The 22,955-nt window shown below is 40.3% G+C and overlaps 1 protein-coding gene across 1 annotated transcript in view; it reads right to left on the bottom strand.

Annotated features, from left to right (window-relative positions):
- myt1la (myelin transcription factor 1-like, a) overlaps nucleotides 1–22,955 on the bottom strand; it is a 77,473-nt gene that overhangs the window by 39,664 nt on the left and 14,854 nt on the right. Inside the window, exons 2-5 of the mRNA XM_050058544.1 lie at nucleotides 21,000–21,088; nucleotides 20,817–20,871; nucleotides 18,487–18,520; nucleotides 9,580–9,642 (exon numbers count right to left, since the gene is read on the bottom strand). Coding sequence (XP_049914501.1) covers nucleotides 9,580–9,642; nucleotides 18,487–18,520; nucleotides 20,817–20,871 — 152 coding nt within the window. The 5' untranslated portion in view covers nucleotides 21,000–21,088. The remainder of the gene's footprint in view (nucleotides 1–9,579; nucleotides 9,643–18,486; nucleotides 18,521–20,816; nucleotides 20,872–20,999; nucleotides 21,089–22,955) is intronic.

The raw sequence follows: 22,955 nt of genomic DNA, 5'->3' as shown, positions 1-22,955 counted from the left end.
TTACAGTGCAACATATAGCTGAGTGTCAGCAGCATATTTGCAGAAACATATTATGTGTTTCAAGGAAAAATGTGACCCAAGGAGTCTGAACAACAATAGAGGACCTAGGATTGACCCCTGTTGAACTCCAAAGGAAAGACTACATTTTTGAATGTCACTCTTTTTATTTTTAAAATCAGAAATTTGATTTTCACATCAGTGAGACAAACAAGGTCATCCAGCTTTAGTTAACATGTTCTACAGAAATTCACTAAACCTATGACTTTAATACCCAATGCTTAATAAACAAAATAATGCTAAATGTAGTCATATTGTTATTCGTAAGAAAATGTATATGAGAACACCATTGCTTCAGTAGAAGGTTTTATCCATTATCATTTTTCATCTTATGTACTCATTGTCTTGATCTGTTTTTAGATGTTGTCATCTCTTCACAAAAAGATAGATATTCAATTTCCTGTAATCAAATGAATTACAGTAATATGTTCATGATTTGGCAGCATTTGATATGTCACAAAGGCCAGTATAGAATCTGAATTTGATTAGAGAGAACAGAGAGAGAAAAGAAACTGTGCTTGCATCAGTTTCATACACCATATAACACTGCAGCATATATTCCTACCACCAGATAACACACACACACACACACACACACACACACACACACACACACACACACACACACACACACACACACACACACAGGCTTCTCCTCAAATGATCCCTCCATCTTTTACCTTATAGGCTGTCTGCTTTCCTGTGTGTGTGTGTGTGTGTGTGTGTGTGTGTGTGTGTGTGTGTGTGTGTGTGTGACCTTAGCCACCTTGCTGTCTCCCGCCAATTAAAATTCTGGTGGTAATTAAAGCAGATCAGAAACGAGGGAATGCTGCAGACAAGGGCGAGAGACTACGCATGGTAATTATGTGGAGGGAGAGAGAGAGAGAGAGAGGGGGGGGGGGGGGGGGGGGGAGGGGGTTCACACATCCCATTTTCTCTTCTCACTAATCTGATCTGCTGCAGTCTGATATGATGCACCGTCATTGATTACATACTGTGCCTTGAATCGATCAATAACTGATTGGTTGTCTATATGAAGACCTTGACTGATGCTAATGAGGATCAGCCAAAATATGTCTCCTAAATTTTCATCTAAGAATTACATTTGAGAAACAGTTATATTGTAGGACTACACATTCATCAGATGTACTTTTTAAATGATGAGAGTAGCATTCGAGAGCTTCTGCAGCGTTTGAAGCCTTACTGTCGCTAGGCTTGCAATTACTTCAGGTCCATTTATAGTGTTTCTTTTAGAATTAGTGCTTAATTAGCCCCTGTTAACCCAGAACACCTGGAACTGCACTACTGCCTCTACAATGACACCTGTAGTCCATTTCTGTCTCTAGGATGATGCCTGGAAGTCATTGTTGTCTCTAAATTGTTTATGTTCTCTACATGAATACCTGGAAGTCTATTATTGTCTCTGTGCGTGTTCTGGCAGTATACCATGATCTTCATGTAGATACTTGTCTCTGTGTGGACACCTGGAATCCATTGTCTCTACATGGAATCTACATTTTGCCTCTAAAAGGATACCTAGTGTACTTTTTGTTCCCCAATGTGGACATTTAAGGTCCATTTTTCTTTCTACGAGGACACCTGCAGTCCCTTATTGTCTCTACAGAGATGCCTGTAGTCCATTATTGTCTCTACATGAAGCCTGTCTCAATAATTACATTACTGACTTATCGTACGATTTATGGACATTACCTCAATCAATTTGCTGACCTTGATATTCCCTGTCGTTTGTTTACATAAGAATGTCACCAACATTTTAGCCAATACAATGCCAGAATAAACAGCAGGATTTTCCCAACCATCATTTCTCTCCACCCCCGCCCATTTGCAAGAGTCCTAGGAAATATAAGACACTTCAAAGACAACACAGCGTATCATTAGCTCAACGGTGGAAGAGTCCTGATAGTCGTTAGCTTGCCAACTCCTGGCACCGAGGGAAAAAGGTAGTTGTTTTATATTCCATTTCCAACGTATGAACATTCTACTTGGATTATTATGCCCTCATATTATCATTATATCAGTGGTATAAAATAATCTAAAAATGACAATATCATTTGTTGCAATTATTTCTGAGACAATATATAATATACTTTCCCGCAAAAGTGGTTATTGCGACAGGCCTACTCTACATGAACACCTGGGGTCCATTATTGTCTCTATGAGGATACCTGGAGCCCATTTTCATTGCTATGTACACACCTACAGTCCAGTTTTTTCTACAGGCACACCTGAAGTCTACTATTGTCTCTACAGGCACACCTGGAGCCCATTATTGTCTCAACATGGACACCTGGAGTTTATTTTTGTCATTATGTAGACACCTGAAGTCTATTATTGTCCCTACATGGTCACCTGAGGTCCGTTTTTGTCTCTATGAAGTCACCTGCAGTTAGTTATTGTTTCTACAGGGATACCTGGAGTCCATGAAGACATCTAGGGGTCCATAATTGCCTCCTATACTATTGTTAACTTTTTCAAAGCAACAAAGAGACGCTGTGTTTAAATCCACCTTTTATGGTTTAAAGTGTTGTTTGTAGTCACAAGTCACTTAACTGCTATCAGAGCCTGAAGCATCAGTACTGTTGCTACGGTTACCTGTAGTTTAATATACCTTGAGCACTTATTTAAACCAGAACTATGCTTGAGGCCAATACCTGCCAGCCAATCAGAAACGGGTATTTTCTGCCACTGGGGTCTCATCATTATCAAACACTGAGGAGAGATATAATTTGGAATTTTATTTACTGTATCCATTAAATTATCCAGTTCTCCATTTATGAAAATAGGCTGAATCACTGTTTAATTTGTCAGATAATCAACTTGAAGACTGTTATTTTAATATTATCAGGTTTAAAAAAAAAAAGTAAGTCGGTGTCAATGGAGAGAGTGATTCAGGCGACAGAAATATCATCTGCAGTGTGATAATTACATCTAGGTATGTGTGGTTAGGTGGAATCATTGCCCCCGGCAACGCCACGTGCCAACACTCATCACCGTGGCAACGCTTTGGCACCAACAGAGGGTGGCGGTGGTGGAGGTGGGGGGCTATATAAGAGATTGGATGGTGGCGATGAGATGAATAGGGGGGCAGGGGGGAGGGGTAATGTGGGCGACATGATGTTCACATCCTATACTAGCGGTTGCCATGGGAGACAGGCTGCATCCCTCCTGGTCCTCATACTGCAGCATCCGCACGGTGCTGTCGCCATGGTGACATCCTCCAGAGAGAGAGAGGGAGGGAGGGAGAGGTAAAGTGAAAGAGAGAGACAAAGAAAGGTAGGGGAGGAAGAAAGAAACACAGGGGGGAGAGACAATGACTTTGAACCCCCCCCCCCCCCCCCCCCCCCAACCCCCAACTCATTCAGNCCCCCCTTCCCAACCCCCAACTCATTCAGTACCAGGCACTGCACTACAACTGTGTCTCTGCTGTAGGAAGTTAAAGATTCCAGCAGCCTGATGTGGAGAAATGTGATTGTGGAAAGGTTAGGTTAGGAATGAGATTAGGTTAAAGGAAATAAGCACCTATACTCTGTCATCTTCTTATTGTCAACAAATTTAAAAGCCAAATCTCAAAACTGCATGCCTATGCACAAGGGATTCACATGCCGTGGTCTGGTTCCATACCACATACTAATTGTGGGAGTCAACCAGAAATGAAATCCTAAGAATTTCAAGGTGTAGGCTAGGTTAAGTAATTACTGTATCTGTGATGGGGAAGAGGTTAAAAATGATGACTTAAGCTAGTTTTCCATTAGCTCTTCATAGCATTTTAGCATCTTTCAGATCATTGTTTTGGTCTCTACAGATTTACAGTGTTCTTTTTGTTTCTTATAGCCTACGTCATTTCCAGTAGCAGCAGAGAGTTGTTTAAAGCCACTGTACACTACCTGCTCAGCAGCAAACAGCAGACAGTCAGAAACTAGCCGGTGAAGAAAGTGGAACATCTACCATAGCAGCTAAAGAGCTAATGGAGACCTAACCAAGGAGAGTTCATGTTGGATTTCCAGTGCTTTCAGAAAGTATTCAGACCCTCTCGCATTTTTTCCACACTTTGTCATATTGCAGCCTTGTACTAAAATCATTTCAATTCATTTTTCCTTCATCATTCTATACTCAGCACCCCATAGTGACAGAGCAAAAATATGATTTTTTCCTTCAAAAACAATCCAAGGCACACTGTGGGGTTTGTGCAAAAATTAAAATGCCTTTATCTTATATGGCAATATAGATTAAAAAGACACATGCGTCAACACTTACAGGTCTTCATCAGGGTTATTGTCTGCTGTAGCTGACACACCTGTGTTGTGTTACACCAGTGAGTTGAGTGAGAGGATGACACCTTAAGTGTGCAAGTTTATTAGTCAAAAAACAAGGAAGTGATACACCAATAGAAAGGAGGGGGGGGGGAAGTGATATCTCATCCGCCTCATCAGCAATCAGCTTCAGAGTCATCAACCACCACCTCCACCGGTGTCTGGACTGCATGGGGGGATTTATCTTGCTGCTGCTCAGATTTCCTTCAATCACAAAAAAATCTCCCTCTGGTGTCCAAGTGCCAAAGACTTCAGTTAAATCTTAATCAGCACAAATCATCTGCTAATCTGTACACTCATTCTGTATTAAATTCTATCTTTACTTCACTGTCTGTTTCTCCTGATTGAAACATTTCCATTTACATGCAGCCCTGCATTCTCAGTTTAACGTGTCCTAACATGTCATTCAAAAAAAAAAAAAAATGTTCCACTAGTGGTGAACATGTTTGACTGGGTGAATACTTCTTTCATTCCTTCATCCACCTTCTTGAAAAGTATGGTTTTGCAATATTTGCACATATCCAAAAACATGATATCCAAGTCTTTCAAAATGTTTAAAAGTTTGTTTCTACTCCTGACCAGAAATGTGGGCTTTTCTTTAAGGCATGCATCCCTGCTCCATAGCCTTGCAAACTGCTGGGTAGTCGTGTACAATACAAAGAGTTGATCATAAACAGGCAAGAGGCCATGTGTTACAAACTGCAGTAAAAACCCCAGTTGAGATGCATATTCTGAATAAGCTGCACATATATCCAAAGATTGCTCCCAAAACCAGAATGATATTGGCACATCTCTCATCTTAATTCGGAAAAAGCTACATTTGTAAAATGTGAAAGTAAACAAACAGAATAGGCTGTTTACATGACCCGGATCAAATTCAGAGTATTGTTATACTCAGAATAATAGCAGAGTGTGCATGTAAACGTAGTCTCTGAGTTTCCTTTTAGCTGCCTTTGTCAAGGCTGAAAGGAGTAATAAAGTTTGCCATCAGAGTTCAGACTATGGAGCCTCTGTGTTGTTGTTTTATTATCCTTTAAGTATGGGCACAACATGATTGGTTGATGCCTTTATTCCTGGAGCGAAAGCTCAGAAAAATCGACCTCTTTCGGGGAAAAAAAATGCTTTTTGCTGTATCATATTTGCATTGTGTGTGGAAGTACTCATGACAAAAGGAACAGTTCCAAAAAGACTGTTGTCATGTGAATTCATCGAATCAAAAAAGGCCCTCAGTGTGTGAAAAATTGAATTCAAATACTTTCTGGATGCAATGTTCATTCCCCTAAGTGGCCAAAAAGCCCTTTATCATAACATTATGTCAGCACTCTCTTCTGAAAAAGGAGCTAGACAGCTAGTTTCAGTGCTTGAGATTATGAGGTCACCCTACCAATTGTACACTGACTGTACAAAGATAAAGATTCGAAAGAAAAGATTTACCAAGCAAGTTTGGAAATTTTGTTGAGTGTAATGCATTAGATTGGATGCTATGAGCAACACATTCTCACTCCAACCTTGTTACATATTTACGTTTGGTCATGGACTTCCCACGTCCACAAACGACGTGCAAGGTACCCTGGGTGCGTTGGTTGTTGACATTCTAGGACGCCATGTCAAGTTATGCCTCTTACATGCACTGTCTTCTTTCAAGATACACTTACGTTTTTACAGAAAATTTAAAGCTAACACATGGTTAGCTTTATGAAAAAAGAACAGGGTTTGGCTATAGAATCTTAAAGGACAAGAACACGCTCTCTCGACTGAAAGTCAGTGTCTGTTGGACCCATCTAGCCTGAGTGTCAAACTGAAGCTCCCAGAACCTTCAGTCTGACATCGCCTCCACTGAAGGCGATTTACAAGGGGGAGGGAATTTGATTTTTCCCTAACCAATCAGTAGAGATCAACGACTCACCCAGAATCTGACGTCATTAGTATCCATGCCTCGGGGGTGCCGAAAACAAGCGAGCATTCCCCTTTTAAAATGTCTCCGTCGTCGTGCACGCCCAGCTGCATCGCCGTTAAATCCAGTTTAACAGCTTCCTTAATTTGATCCTCCATTAACGCGAGTAGTGGCGAAATACCTCGATAGCATCGTTAATGTGGTCTGTAGGATCTGTAGCGGTCGCCACTGTTGCTATACTCACCAGTTACCCACCGGCGGACAGCTTGACATCAGCGTGGCGCTGATTGGCTAATCGCTAGACCCCCGGCGTTCATTGGTCCGTCCATCGTTTGGACGAGATAAATCGCAAATTCATTGCAGTATGCCAGACCAGAGATGCAAGCCTACTCAGTTGAGTGGGCGGGGTCTATGGTCTGGAACCAGGCTAGGACGCATCCACCACCCCTCCTGCCCCAGTTGGACGTTTGCCGCCTTAACTTTTGTCCTCGTCCAGTCGTGTTTCCCCCTGATGCCGCCGGGTGCCATTAAACTATAGGCCTAATGGCAACCGGCCATGTATCATGCCGATGTTAAAAGACGCCTTGTCTCATTGGTTTCTGACACCACAAGTCACTGCCTAAGCGCCAGACTTTGACGACTTCGGAGTGAGACCGGGCTCCTATGAGATACTGCGTCACAGTGACAACTCTCATCTGAAGGCAAGAGCTACAGTTAGGGAGTCAGGAGTACCTAAATCCCCTTTGGATACAATACAGTTGAAGGTCATGTAGCGGTTCACTCCATTTGACACAGGTGGTTACTGTCACTTTGTATTTCTTCATACCTGAGCTAGGCTAGCAGTTAGTTTCGTGCTAAGCTAGACAAAACACATCCAGCACCTATCTCTGTACTGCACACACCGAGATGAAACATATCCATTTCTCTTCTGACTCTGTAAAAGGCGCTTATGTCAAATAAAGCAAGTTAGATATGGTTGATCTATGTTTGGGAGAGTTAGAGGAAACTTCCCAACCTGTATAGAATGAACTAAAAAGAAAACAAGGAAGTGAGTGATTTTGCAGATGCTGTGTGTTCTCCCTCTCTGCTGCGTGACTTTGTAAAATCAGACGTTTGTGTACTGTACACTCCTGTGATCAGCTGATGATTAACTGATTAAATGATTCAGCCGTCGTATCCCCAGAGAGGGAGACATCAGACGACCTACTTCTCTCTCTCTACCTCTCCTTCTCAGTCTGTCTGGCTCTATGTGTCTCTACCTCTGTCTTTCCTTCTCTGTCACTTCAGTAATTTGTCGGCACGACTATTTCTGAGACACGATAAAAGGAAAAACAGTCCTGCGGTGAGATTGTTACCGCTTGTTTCCACTGTCAAGAGAGAACTCTGAGCCTCAGCTTTTTAGCCAACATGGATGAGAAGTCCTTAAAGTGTTCGGAAAACATGGAAAATTACAATTCTATGACAATCAGCAGATGAAAATCATGTGATGATCTAAAGAAGGAACAGTTTAGAAAAAGGTATCATTTCATAAAGCAATTTAGTTTGTTAATATTCCCACAAACATTATGTCTTATCCTTTAAGAAGTGCCATTAAGGTTTTTACAAGAAGATACATGTAAATATCTGAGCTCTTATTTTGGAGTTTGATTTTCTAAACGCCTGATGCTGAATTTTCCTGAGAGTCTCGGTGCCCTTTGCAGCACCATCAGTCTGCTCTGCCAGCGATTCGCCATCCTGCCCTTCTCATTATCTCCCTGTTACCTCGGGCGTCAAACCACCGCTGTCCTGAGCTGTGCAACCTCTCTATATGCCAGCCTCCCACACACACACACACACACACACACACACACACACACACGCAAGCCTCTACACTGAAAAACAATACCATAGAGATACTCCAAAATAACCTCAAAACATCTCAACCAGTGCTTTGATTTCATAATGGATGTTTAAATCTGATTGTTTAGCCTAAAATATGCCTATACCTAAAAGAAAAATACTCCAATTTACTCCCCCACAGCCTCGTATTCAGCCTTCAAATGATATTTTCTTTGAGTGACAACCACTGCTACTTCAATGCAGCTACAGTGCACCTGCTTTGATGTATATTTCACCTGTTTTATAAAATGTATGATGTTTCGACGGGGGTTTTTGCAGAAGAATGTTTTTGTAGCCTCACTAAAATATGGAATCAACATATTTGTATTAGAAGAAAATGAAATCGTCACATCCCATTGGCAGTTTTTTTAATCATGAAAGTAAATAAGACAATATTAAGACCTAAGCATAATGATCTCACTCTGCCTGCAGGTTTACTTCAGAAAAACGGAGATTTCAGCACTTGACTCAGGCTGAAATGACTCGTAGAGAGCGTCACTTTTTGAAGCGGCCCCCTGCGTTTGTTAGTAATTCACCGTTTCCAAAGGCGACGGAGATCTGAGGCAGAAACCATCAAGCATTCCCACCCCTTGGGCTGCAGGATGGACAACCATCGGTAGGGGTGACCTGGGGCCGTCACAGCTCTAGACTCTGCCTGATTGGTTTTCTATGTGCGGCCCTGTGACAGAGCGGTAGATTTACTGAGCTGGAGGCTGCGACCTGCTGCCAATCCTGGAGGTTTGAAACCGTGACTTGAGATCACTTATTGCCGGTACGATTCGGTTGCTGAGCTGCTGAGTGAGACGTTTGAAGCCTGCAGGCCAGGCCAGAGCCAACCACACCCCTTCAATTTTTTTTCATGATCCACCATGAGGATGCTGTACAATTTTCTGATTATTTTTCAGCTTTTTAAACATTTTATTATTATGTGTTTGATTCATTTGAATTTTGAGAGTGTGATACCATGGCCAGGAAATCCGGAACCACTATGGACATAAACCATCCACATTCAGACACAAAAGAATAAGATAACTGGGCTGATTCTTCCATCATCCATTTTGATATTCATAGAAATACCCAAGACTATACATGCCATATGTGTATATGATATAGAAATGTACATATAATATTTTATGTACATGTATTATGTGCATGTATAGCATGTATAGAATATTCTGAACAAACAACAAGTAGTAAAATATATAAAACCATGACTGAAAGAGCCAATTAACCACAAACATTTATATTAAAACAAGCACCAGGGCAAATGTCATCAGTATCAGGTGGCACAATTGCAATAAGTCTCTTCTTCTATCCAGAGTTACAGAGTCCCTTTGACACCTAAGAATCACTGACTTAGAGAACTGTCTAAACGATAACTTCATTATCAGCATACAAAATAGGTTGAGCAGTTCATACCTGCGGTGTCTGGCGTACTTCCCACTGACGTGACCGCTGCCATCACAGCCTGGAGTGGGACAGCTGAGGAGGAAACACACACGTGGTCAGGACACACACAGCAGCACACAAACTGTGGTGTTGATGCAACATTAGGAAGTGTTTGTCATGCAAGGGTTCATATGGCATCTTATGAAAATGCACATACAACAGGTCCTATGATATCTAACAAGTTAGTGCCCACTGAATAAGCGCCCCAACCGGTTAGGTTAGATTTAGGGAAAGAATCATGGTTGGGCATCGTCACATTATGTACGTAATGTAAAGTTACATACTTAACTACAGTTATGCAGGTTAGGTTTAGGAAAGTAAAGTTACGTAGGTTAGGTTTGGGAAAAGAATTATGATTGGGCATCATCACAATACGTACTTAACATAAATGCAAAGTTACGTAGGTTAGGGTTAGGAAAACAAACACAGTTAGGCATTGTCACGCTACATACTTCCTACATATGTTAAGTTATGTACTTAACATTACATGACGACCCTAAAATAACTCAAAGTCCACTTGATTTCACACGGGACACAAACACCAGTCTCCTGGGGAAAAGTCCTTTGTTGTTTGACCCATCCATCACTCCAGCCTGCTTCCTTATGGGGAGATTCGTCCTCTCATACTACTTCCTTCTTTCCTCCTGCAGTGCATTTGTCATGTGATCACAGCCTTCATGATTACGTGGGTTCTGCACAAATTACTGGCTCATAATCATTTGGGTTACAACAATTCTGATGGATGACTTTTCATAGGTATACACAGTGCATAAGAACAGCCTATCGGATTTTGTTGTTCACTAGCTAGTTCTGAAGCTCTTGTGAAAGTAGCATTGTTTGTGGTTTCTGGCAAAGTGACTACTGTTTAGAGCACGCTGAATTTACAAATTAATGCTGCAGATGATTATATTGCAGGAATGGTCTGAGAAATGACTATGAATATTCTGAAAATGTTTTCCCACCATGACTCTGGGTCTCCACTGCAACTGCTAAAGTAGGAGTCCGAGCTGACTTCTTCTGCTGTCCTCCAGATACAAGCACGATACAAACCTGCTCACTAGATGTTTGGTGGATTGCTCCTACAGGCTGTGTTTAGATAGACCACAGCTCTGCATGAAAGAACTCAGCCCCCTCATTCATTTCAATGAGGCCACTGCAACACAGGGAGTTCTGGCAAAAGGAGGTCTGTTAAAAAAGTTTAACCTGGCATAACTTTTTCGCATTACAATACGACCTCACCCGCCAACACACAGTGTTGGCCAGTCAAATACATGCAAGCGTACATTCCTGGTAGATTACTTTTTGACATGAATGCTGTATTTCTACTTTCCCTTTTACTTTTGAAAGGGAAACTTACTTCACTTTACCTTACTTTACTTTCCTTGTTTTCCCTTATGAGCGTAAAGAAAGAGGATACAAGTTTGCAGCTGTGATAACTTTCCAAAGTTGTAAAATCTTGCCTCATAGTATATAATATATATGATATGTCTTCAGTGTCATGGATCTATAGCTCAAACCAGCCTATATCATTGTCTTACTGGTACCTGAATTAACACCACTAGTGCAGCCCCTTGTGTTGTTGCCCTTTCCACCTAAACATCCGTTAACCCAGACTTACTGTTAGCCTGTGGTTAATAAATACGAATGAAACAAGGTTAAGCTGGGGTTTCTGTAGTCCAGAGTGTACATTAGCACAGGGCTAAGAAATGTGAGCAAAGTGGATTTTGAAAATGCTCGTGAAGACAAAGGATGAATTTTCTACATTATTTTCATCTGGTCTTGATTTGGAGAACTCCAACACATCTCATTCAGCAGCAGGTTGAAGTGTTTCTGTCTGGATGTGTTTTGTTTATTTATTTATTTATTTTGTATCGTGGCTGCAGTCGGCAGCAGGTTTCTCCAGAGCTCTGAGTCACTCTGCTGCAGCTCTCAGGCCGCTCTGCCCTGAAGACACGCAGACCGCCAGCCAACGCACGCCGCCTGCCTCCGGGGACTCCACACCCACGACCTCTGACCCCCCCACACTGCGGAGCTCCACCCACCCTCCACCCAACATCACCTGATCTATACACTCTGTAACTGCAGGCTAAAAATGTGAGCTGCACCAAGATAAATGTGAAGATTTAACATCACGAGCACAGGGCAGGAGAGGAGGAGGAGGAGGAGGAGAATGAAGGGGAGGAGGAAGAAGAGGGAGAGAGGGAAGGAAGATGTGAAGAAGACAGAGGAAGAGGGTGAGGAAAAGAGGGTAACAGTGAGGAACATAGGGGGAGAAGGGGGTAGGAGGGAATGAAGAGAGGAGGATAAGAAGAAAAGAAGCAGGTTGAGGTGGTGGAAGAAGAGGAGGATGAAAATATTGTAGAAACAGGGGAAATAACACAAAGAGGAGCAGAAGGAGAAAATAATGGGAAGGAGAGCACGGAAGGAAAAAGGAAAAAGAACAGGAGGAAAAGCAGAGGGAGAAGGAACATGATGAGAAGGAGAAAAGAGAAGGAAGAACAGGAGGAAGAGCAGAGGGAGAAAGAACATGATGAGAAGGAGAAAGAGAGGAGGAAGAAAAGGCAGACATGCAGAGGGAGAAAAAACATAATGAGAAGTGAAACAAGAGGAGGGAGAACAGGAGGAAGAGGAGAGGAAAAACATGATGAAAAGGAGAATGAGAGGAGGAAAAACAAGAGGAGAGAAGAGGAGGAAAAACACAATGGAAATAAGAACGGGAGGAAATAGGAAGAAGAAAAACAGGAGGAAAACAAGAGGGAGAAAAACATGATTAGAAGGAGAAAGAGAGGAGGAAGAGCAGAAAGAAAAAACACAATGAGAAGGCAAACGAGAGGAGGAAGAACAGGAAAAAGAGGAGAGGGAGAAAAACATGATGAAAAGGAGAACGGGGGAGGAAATAGGAGGAGGAAGGACAAGAGGAAGAGCAGAGGAAAAACATGAAGGAAGGAGAGAAAGAGAAGGAAATACAAGAGAAAGAGAACAGGAGGAAAAACAAGATGAAAAGGAGAATGGGGAGGAAATAGCAGGAGGAAGGACAAGAGGAAGAGAGGATGGAGAAAAAGAATGATGAGGAGAATTAGAGGAGGAAGACCAGGAGGAGAAGGAGAGCGAAAAACATAATGAGGAGAAGAATTAGAGGAGGAAGAGCAGAGAGAGAAAAAACATGATGAAAAGGAGTACGGGGGAGGAAACAGGAGGAGAAATAACATGACGAAGAGAGCAAGGAGAAAAAGCATGACGAGGAGAATTAAAGGAGAAAGAACATAAGGAAAAGGAGAGGGAAAACATGATGAAAAATGAGAGGAGAAACAGGAGGAAGAGGAGGAGACAAAACATGGAGAGAGCTACAATGGGGAAGGAAAATGGAGGAGGAAGAACAGGAAGAGGAAAGGGGGAAAAAATATTAGAAGGAGAGAAGGAAGAATAGGAGGAAGAGCAGAGGGAGTGAAAATATGATGAGAAGGGGTATGAGAGGAGTAAAAAAGAGTGAGGAAGAGGAGGCAGTTTGTTCAAGGTGAGGCGGCTCATCAATCAGAGTGGTAGCAGAGACTGATCGAGTTGCCATATTGATCCCAGCACAGCTGTGTGTGTGTGTGTGTGTGTGTGTGTGTGTGTGTGTGTGTTTGAGTGTGTGTAAGCAATACAATGTCAAACACACTTTCCAATCATGCTAAAATTCCCAAAATGCATCAGTGCAACCTTAACCTCAACAAGCTGTTGCGCCGAGTCTCAAAATCCTCCTTTTCTTAAGACTACAAAATATTTCTTTTTCCCTCTGTGGAGTGAAACTTCCACTTGTTTCCAAAGCAACTGAATATTTCTTTCACTAAGTTTCTTGACTCCAGTGCTATTTTTCTTGATCTCAGTGCAGAGATCTGAATTACTTATTGATGTCAACATCAACGCAGACAGGAGACTCATAGAAACAGTTTCAATCATTTTTTAAGTAGGGAAGGCAGCGTGCTAAACCTTCCTGTGCTATTGAAGCTGAAACAGAAGGCCAGAGCTGTGCCGGAAAACCAGAAGGCTTTTTACAACAAGAAAAATGATTGGAGAATAAAGACGTATGATCCAGACAAACCAGCAAGTGGCACAGGAGAATTCGTTTTCACACAACACTGTAGGTGGTACAGGAAGCTTGGAGGGTAGTGACGTCTTTGGGTCATGTGACACAGGTAATAGAATATAGTAGCTACCCTTAAATCATACCCTCTGATCCTCAGTTCTTTAAAAGTATTTCAGAGATGGTGCAAATCTCCATCTCAAATTAAGTAAATCCATTGATTGAAGCCATTCCACTGACATTAATTGCTTTCTGTCTAAGGTTTTGCTGTTATAACCTGGTCCGACGGCTGCCCATGCCTAATGCAAACAGACCACAAAGCACTTAACAGTAAAAGCCTGTTTGACACAGCTATATAAACTAACAGTGCACACAACTGAAAGTCTGCTGGAGATAACATTAGTAATTTCTGAACAAAAACAAAAGAGGTGTTTCTGTTATTTAGCTTACCCCCATTGAAGTAAACAGGATGGATAAAATAATAGAAACACTTATCAGTATAATATAGTTCAGTTCAACAGCACAACTACATCTCTACATCCTCCAAAATGACCATAAAGTTGACTAAGCAACTCTCAAAGTTTCAACAAGAACAGAACACTATAACCTTCATGAAGGGAGGATTTATTGCAAGACTGCTGTACTATGCCTCATTTTCACGGCTTGGTATGGCACATCCAACTCGACTCAACTTGTTTTTCATTAGCAAAAGTTGAGGACCGTGCCCAGTATCTGGAACTTTTTTTGGGACGATCTCAGTAAAGTTTCCAAGCAAGCTGAGCTGATAAGGTGGAGTTAAAACACTGCAGACCACTGAATATATTGCGACGCAAGACATCCTGCACAAACCCATTATATTCAAATGGTGACGCTATAGTCAATAGTGACAGCAACTTTTAAGTCACTCTGCCCACATTTTAAGCTAGTAATACTGCCTTGCTGTTGTTTGTCTTTGCCAACCAGTTAAGTTGCGGTTACAGTTTTCATCCAAGATGTTGCTGCAAAGAAGCCACTAATTCTAAAACATGGATGCTTCTCACACATCTTCAACACAACAGCACCAATTTATACAACCAGCAACATTTCAAGATGGACAGCCAAGATTAGTGTCATCAATTCAGTATCTGACCAAATGTCCCCCCTTCTGTTCCTGAGATGGAGTGTTGAGTAATGACCAGAAAAGTGTTTTTGTAGAACATTATGATGTCACAGTGATGTTGGCCTTTGACCTTTTGGAAATAAAACGTCATTGCATCATCATTCTATCCTATTAGACAGTTGTGTGAAATTTTGTTATAATTAGTGGATGAATTCTTCAGTTATGGCCAAAATCAAAAAACTCCAAGATGAGTCTGAGTGGACATTTGTGCCAAATTTGAGGAAATTACCTCAAAGCCTTCTTGGGATATTGCATTCACGAGAATAAGATGGATGTGAGATCACAGTGACCTTGATCTTTGACCACAAAAATCGGTTCATTGTAGAGTCAAAGTGGACGTTTGTGCCAAATTTGAAGAAATCCCATCGATGCGGAGAGGCATACCAAAGGCAGCCAACTAATGGTCAACTAATGAAGCACAGCCATTCCTCTGTTTGGTTGCTGATGAAAAGATTTCACAAGAGCTGGATGGAGCATTGCACACTGTTTCACGTCAGTTTTACACAATGCTGCTATGGCGATCAGCTAAGAATCCTACCTACATTGACAGAGTACTATCTGCAGTGGAAAACAAAACTGAAAAAAAGCACCTGGTACCAAAAGTGAGTCGAGAAGTGTCGAGTTGAGGTGTACCATGCAGTGGAAACAAGGCCTTAGACTACATTAGTTTAAGCAACAGAGCACCTGTCTGCATCCTGCTTTGGTGTTTCTTTTAAATCCGTATGTTTCTGGCACCATGTTTTTGCTTCCATTCTTTCTCTCATCGTCAACACAATGTGTGGAACAGTGTCAATCTCAATCACCCACTCTTAAGAGATCAGGCTAAGGTGGGACTGTACCCATTCATTTATTCCCCTACTGCTGACTTGGTTGCAATGTTATCAGGGTGCTTCAACTCCGTCGACTCACGGTGCTGCCACAAACACACCCAGCACTCTCTGGATGGTGTGGATGCATCCTCAGAGGAGCATGGCCAGGCTCATCAAAGTTCACTAGAATGCATCCGTTGAATTTTGCTATTTCTTGTGTACAAGGAGGAAATGTCATTTTGTCATTGACATGTTAGGATTCATCCTCAGAGGACCATGAATATATAATATGGACAGTCAGTCTGTGTTACAACATTTCCATCTTTATTCCCCTCAGTTAGGAGAACAAAAATCACTTATAGGCAAACTGGAATTAAAGTTAAAATTCCGAGCTTTGATGCAGCACACACTGCGGCTCTTATTCCCTCTGAGCTGACAGATGTGATGAGTTTATTTAGCAATTAACATTAAGTCATGGAAGACTTTTAATATCGCGGCCACATGTCTTTTTCCCCCAAATCTGCCACATCACACCACAATGACAAATTAATTTATATACGGTATGTTTATCCCCGCAGATTAGTCAGATTAGTCACTAACTGTGATGGGAAAAAAATAAAATTGATGAAAAACATTCAATGACTGCTCATAGCATGCTTATAGTATTTCACAGTATTTACTGTATGAGTCATTTCTACCATTGCTGCTAACTTCAAAGCTTCGCTGTCCACATCAGGCCCCCGGGTGCACAGCCCTCACCAGCACCCATCAGATTTAAATTCTGGGTGAATCACGCTGAGTTGTCTACTCCTCTGCTCAGGGCTCGCACAGCACAGACAGGACATGTTGTTTACAGTAAAGCATTGACCTGGATCAAACCGGGTTCAACCATAATCTGCTGCACACACCAATATTTGTCAGTTTTACTAAATGAGATTAAGTGAAGCAGAAACACACACACACACACACACACACACACACACACACACACACACACACACACACACACACACAGGTAGCAGTGATATTCAGCATTTACCGCGACAGCTGCTGGTGTGTTTTTCCAGTCATGATGTAAAATGTAGTAAGTCAACATTATGTAATGAATTATTGGTTGATTTAGATTAAAACTGTCACATATTAACAGAAAACACCGCTGACCCACAACTGACTCACTACTGTATGTGATAATATCAAGATTTTTTCAGAGCAACCACATCCATCTATTCACTTTGCCTTTAACGTCAGCTCCGTCTTCAGCTCAAAAAGCTGGTATAGATTCTGCTTCGCTGCCAATGCAAGGCGTCAATCCACCTATTAATCTCACACTCCGTCTTCGGCTCACTCGTGACTAAGACAATCCATTGTTTTGTGCAAAGTACCATGGTTTTAACTTGAATCATTCCAGCTGCTTCATTCTCAGTTGCAAGCCACCCAAACATGCTCAAGAAGACTTAACTGAACTCTATCATCTGCAAGAGGCAAACATGTAATTCATGAAAGTATTCTGAATTTCATGACGATCGTGTAAACAACATATTCCATTTGGATATTACAAATAAGGCCCTTTCCAGAATGTAGCATTTTCAGGTTCAGATATGTGGGATATGCCAATATTACTCAGGTTTTAGCAGCATTCTTTGGCATTTATACAGCGCATTTGGGATATGCAGCTCAACTGGGGTTTTTACTGCAGTTTGCTATACATGGCCTTTTGTCTGTTTACTATCAGGTCTGTGTGGACACATTGTACACAAACCAACTCGCCAACAGTTTGCGAGGCTGGGGGTAAAGTATGCCCAAAAGAAAAGGCCATATTTCTTGCCAAAAGAGAAACACACCTGCTTTTAAATATTATGAAAGACATGGATATCAACCTGTTTTTGGATATGCGCAACTATCGCAATGCTGACCTTTTCAAGAGGGTGGTTAAAGGAATGAAAGAGGGAGGCAGTATTTTCACAATCCATCAAGGGTACTAATGGTGGAAAACTATCAAAAAAAATCCTATTTTGATGGAAAGAAGCAAAATAGCACAAGCAGCTCCAGCTCCATTTTCATTAACCATGTAAACAGCTTCGTAGGCATATTGTCTTTTTGGGAATAAGGGTAAAAAAATATTTTGTCCATGTAAATGTAGTCAGTGTCTCTCTCATTGTCTCCTTTTCCCTCCAGCTCGTAATTGTTGTCAGTGTCATTATTGTCAAACAGTTTTTTCTTGTTTACAAAGTTTAATACTGAACCATAGTGTGTTCACTTCATATTTGTAGTTAATGTGTGCTGTAATTAGCTATTAAGCTCAAGGCTTATGGAACGACGAGGGGACATTTGGTTCCTCAGTTTGTCTTCAAGACCAGGCTTGGTGCTGTTTTACTGGATTACTTATGTTGCCTGGGAAGAGGCGCTGTCTTAAAGGCGAAAGCCAGGGAACAAAAATCTCTAGTGTGCAATAAAAAAAAACACAGATTATATGAAAGATTGTAACAGAATTGCCTGTGGTTTATTCTGCAAGATGTGCAATGACATGTATTTATAATAAATCCCCACAACCAAACTAAAATAAAAGTCACAAAAATAATCTGTCTCTCAACCTTGGTGAAGTCCAACTCTCACTGAGAGCAGGTTCAACTCAAGCTTGTCAAAAACACTGATACAGTTATTACACTCATTCCTGGGTGACATGTATACTGCATGGCTAAACTCCCATGACTCCCCATGCAAGCATAAAGACCTGATCTATTCTTCCACAACCAGGACAGATAAATATAATACCAAAACTGCAGTAATGATAGTGCAAAACATTAAAGAATGTATTTGGGAGGGTGGCTCAGCAGAGGTTTACCTACCTGAATAACTCCTGTGTTACTGCTTCCACGGCAGCTGCAGACAGAACAAAAAGACTCATGTTATAACCTCGACAATCAAGAGGCCACAATAACTTGCACTTCTACTGTACGTGTGCTTCAAATTAATAATCAGTTATGTTTAGAGTCAAGTATTAACCTATTTGTGTTTAGCATAATGTCTCTTTTGTTATCACTCAAATTTGTTACTATAGAAGTTACTATAAAATCAAAGGAAATTATTAACTAAAGTATTTGTTGTACACAGCAGTTTAAATAATGTACATTAGTATTAGGAAAATATATACAGTATGCAGTGATGAATTGTAATTACTCAAGTATTGTAGTTTAATACAAATTCAAGGGACTTGTAGGCTACTCGTACAGTTTTAACATATTTGAGGATTTCCATTTTCTGCACCTCATAACTCTAACGTTACTCCACAACATCTCAGAGTTAAATACTTCACTTTTTATTTCAATACATTTGTCTGACAGCTTTAGATAGTTGTCAAATTACAGTTGTTCATCACCTCCAGTAAAAACCATGTTTTTTTTCCAGATTTACTGATTTTGAATGCAATAGATTGAAGAATAAGGTGTTCCTTTATGTGTTGAGAAAATTCTTCCACTTCTTAAGATGAATACACTTTTGAAAACTCTCTTGGATCAGCTGGAAAATTCATTGCCACAAAGCTGAAAACAGGGCTGCTTTTCTGACACCATAAAAATTTGACTTTTAAGATATATGTGGTTCTCACAGGACAGCAATGCTAGAAAAATATGATGATATCATTGAATATGATGCATTACTGTAGATTAAACTACCCAACTTTTTATAAAGGAGTCAGCGTTGCCAGATGTATGATAATTATCGTATTTGTTTAATTTTGCCTTCTCAATGGTATATGATCAATGATGCTAAAAAGTGCCATAATGTACGTTGATTTGACAATTTTGTGACACTTACAACAAGTAGTTTTGGTTTTACTCTGCTCTGTCTCGTTTTAATTTATTTCCTGACATGACGAGGGTAGCAAAATACAGGTTCTACATCTCTGCAACCTCTATAATGAATGTGACACATGAGCACAGCTGTGTGCTAGGTCATCATTGCTAGGTTAGCATGCTTTAAAGATGTGGGTAGATTTGTAGATGCATCAAAAGTCGTTAAATATGTGTTTTGTAAAATTACACATTGTTCCCTATTTGTTCACATGGTTATGACTCCCATGCAACAAAGTTATTCAAAATACCATAATTTTAAACCTCTAGTACCATAGTTTAACATTTCAAGCTAAAAGAACGTAGAATTAGCATCTTAAACATCAACAGCAGAAAAATGCAACATTCACATTAATGCAGCAATAGCCTAATATTAATCACATCATATACAACAACATCATATATAATAGATAAACACTGACAGAGAACACTTTACTGTACAATGAATACTTTTACTTTTCTAATTTCAAGTACATTTTGCTAATAATAAGTTCATACTTTTACTTATGTAAGGTTTTGAATGCATGCCTTTGGCTTAATGGTGTATTTTCAGTGTGATATTATCAAGGCCTCAAGGTTAGTTATTGTCGAATGAACAACAATTAAGAGCAGTTGTTGCCATTGAAAGACTTGTGTCACAGTCTCCTTCCAACAATTCAAACTTGATATAAGGACATCAAGTAGTGAATGTTATACTAAAGTATACAATGGAAACAAAATATAGAGTAAGTGATATAAATCAGTAGTTGCATGAATACACAGAATATAATCGGAGTGTGCTGTGCTAAAATGTATATGCTTTGCAAGACTGTAAATAAATATGAATATACAGAGGTGCAAACAGTTTTGTTTTACTAGTACTTTTACTAAAGTAAAGGATGTAAATACAGTATTTTGTTAATCCAACATTGTCAAGAAAAGTTAAGAGGGCATTATTGTTGTTGTTAAAGCATGAACCCTCACCAGATAAACAAAGAAAAGTTGTTTATCACTTTCAGACTTAAGGCTACACAGGCTTCATAGCATGGCAGGCTAATATTTGAAAGCTAGCAAGGTAACGTTTACCTTACAATGTTAACATTCCTGCTTCACACTGAGCCAGCTATTTCATCATGTTTGTAACATTGATGTTTTTTTTTCGCAAGGAAAATGCATTTAACTAAAGATATGTTACATTAACATGAGTAAAAATAGGTGGTTGGGCAGTTGCTGACTTATTAGCTAGCGTGACAAGCTAAGGCTGCCTTAATTAGCGTTTCTTCTAATGTGGAGTGATTCAGGCGTCATGAACCTGGCTATGAATAGAAAGCAGACAGACAGGCTCATACCTCTGACTCCTTTGGATCGTGTACGATGGCGTTTTTTAACCGCATTCACCTCCATCTGAAGAGAAAAACATGTCATCGTCAAACATGTTGTGTTTTTTTGTTCATTGCATAATTAGGTGTGTTTACTGCCTGGAAAAACCCTTCAGACAGAAAGACCAGTTGGTTAGGACAGTGTACCTTTACCTGGTCAGAGCTCGGTGTGGCCGTGGTGCTGTAGCTGAAGAGTCTTTATACCAAACAGAATTTCAGAAGCCGTCTTCCAGAGTCATGATCTGCAAAAACAAAACACAGCAACGTCAGATTCCCATCGCAGGAATCAAACCTCTCAGCAGCTGTTGTTCTACTTAAGTGTCCTTTAGCAAGAGACTGAACTGTGGGCAGCTTCTGAGTTTTATTGTCTCTGTGAAACATATAATTAGAATTTTCTAATGACATTTCAACACTCGAGAGGCTCCAGCCAAATACCATCTACACATTTTTACTGCTATTTTAAAATGTGACATTTCGCTCATTCAGCTTTTACAGGCTGAAAAGATTTCAGCAACCTGCGCCATAACATTTCATTCATTCAGTAGATTAGGTGTTTCTTTGGAGAGGTTTTACAGACTCTGCTAAAAACATTTCAGTGACCCACGGCATAGACTGCAAATGACCTGTAATGAGGCCAACAACATGGATAAAAGACGTCCTCTACAGCATTTATCTAATTCCTGAAAGGATGAGTTGCTTCAAAGGACAAGACTTCTCCTTACTCCACCAGACGAGAATGAGAAAATTTGAAACTTATGATGGTAGAACCACATTTCAATCAGTTATTTCATTTTCAGTATTGTCTAACCAACCACAACTACAACAACTACATTTATTGGACACATAGCAAATTGTTTTTACTTTAAATAACTCTAGTTATCACTGCATCATGGGGAGTTTGGCTGACATCATACACTGTATACAGAGAACTACTAGAGACATTAAGACAATGATAATTGCGAACATCTCATCATATGGATAGAGTTTCAGTTAAGAATTTGTAACGCTGCAAATACTCAAAAAAAAAAAGATTTAAACTGGAAGGATTGACTTTGGACTGTAAAATAATATCCTTGAGGACGATGTTTCATGACTAGAACTGGTTGAATTATCAGTACAAAATACAAGTGTTTCTTAGATTTAAAATAAAAAGTCAAAGGTGGAAGTTAAAATTTGCATTTCAGTAGAAACAGCATTTAGTTACTTCAAACCACAGACTTGTAGCAAACTTTCAGAATATATGTATATATCCGACTTTGACTACCTTTAAATCCAGGTTCAAAACTTTCATGTTCTCCATTGCCTTTGACTAAACCATAAAACACTCAGTGTTTTTCACCTTGTACTTCCATGCTACATGCCCTGATATTTATTTTATACCTAATGTTTTAATTTGCATGTTAATGTTTAATGCTGTATTCCTGTTGTAATGTTCTGAATGCATTATGTGAAGCGTTTTGAATTACCTTGTGTATGAGATGCTCTACAAGAAAACTTGCCTTTGCCTAAAAACACATCTGACCACAGTGCTGCTAATGTTGGGAGATTCTGGGTCAATTCTGAATGAATACAACAACTGAAGTGGTGTTTTGATCTTAACTGCAATGACAAAGCGTTCTGAATTGATCTGCTCTCCTGACTGGCTTCTTCTCCAAATGGCAGCTGAGGGTCATGGTTATTGTAGTATTTTAAAGCCATACCAGACCATACTCCACACCAAACTGACAGAAAACGGATGATATCTCAGAAACAATGATGAGATCTATATTGTTAAATTATTGTTAGTATTGTTCTGAAGCACAGAACCAAAGAGTCTTCCTGCGTAATTTAAGGATATGGACCGAATCACCCTGATGTGTTGCACTAACAACAATGATCACTTATGGGTAGACAACTGGCAGTTCATTTCAGATATGTGAAATCTGCAAACTTGTTTATTGATGTTGTCATTTTAACACTTACTGTAACATTTAAAGGTATACAGTATAGTTAAACAAGGTGGCCCAACCTATCTAACATTTCAGCTGTGTTTATTTGATGTAGTGTGTTGCTTTGCTAGCATCTTTGATAAATCAAATCTATAGGCACAGAAGCTAATGTACAGGGGCT

Source organism: Epinephelus moara, chromosome 12 (genome assembly GCF_006386435.1).
Source record: "Epinephelus moara isolate mb chromosome 12, YSFRI_EMoa_1.0, whole genome shotgun sequence".
Classification (NCBI taxonomy): domain Eukaryota; kingdom Metazoa; phylum Chordata; class Actinopteri; order Perciformes; family Serranidae; genus Epinephelus; species Epinephelus moara.
This window is presented reverse-complemented; position numbering and strand designations above follow the sequence as displayed.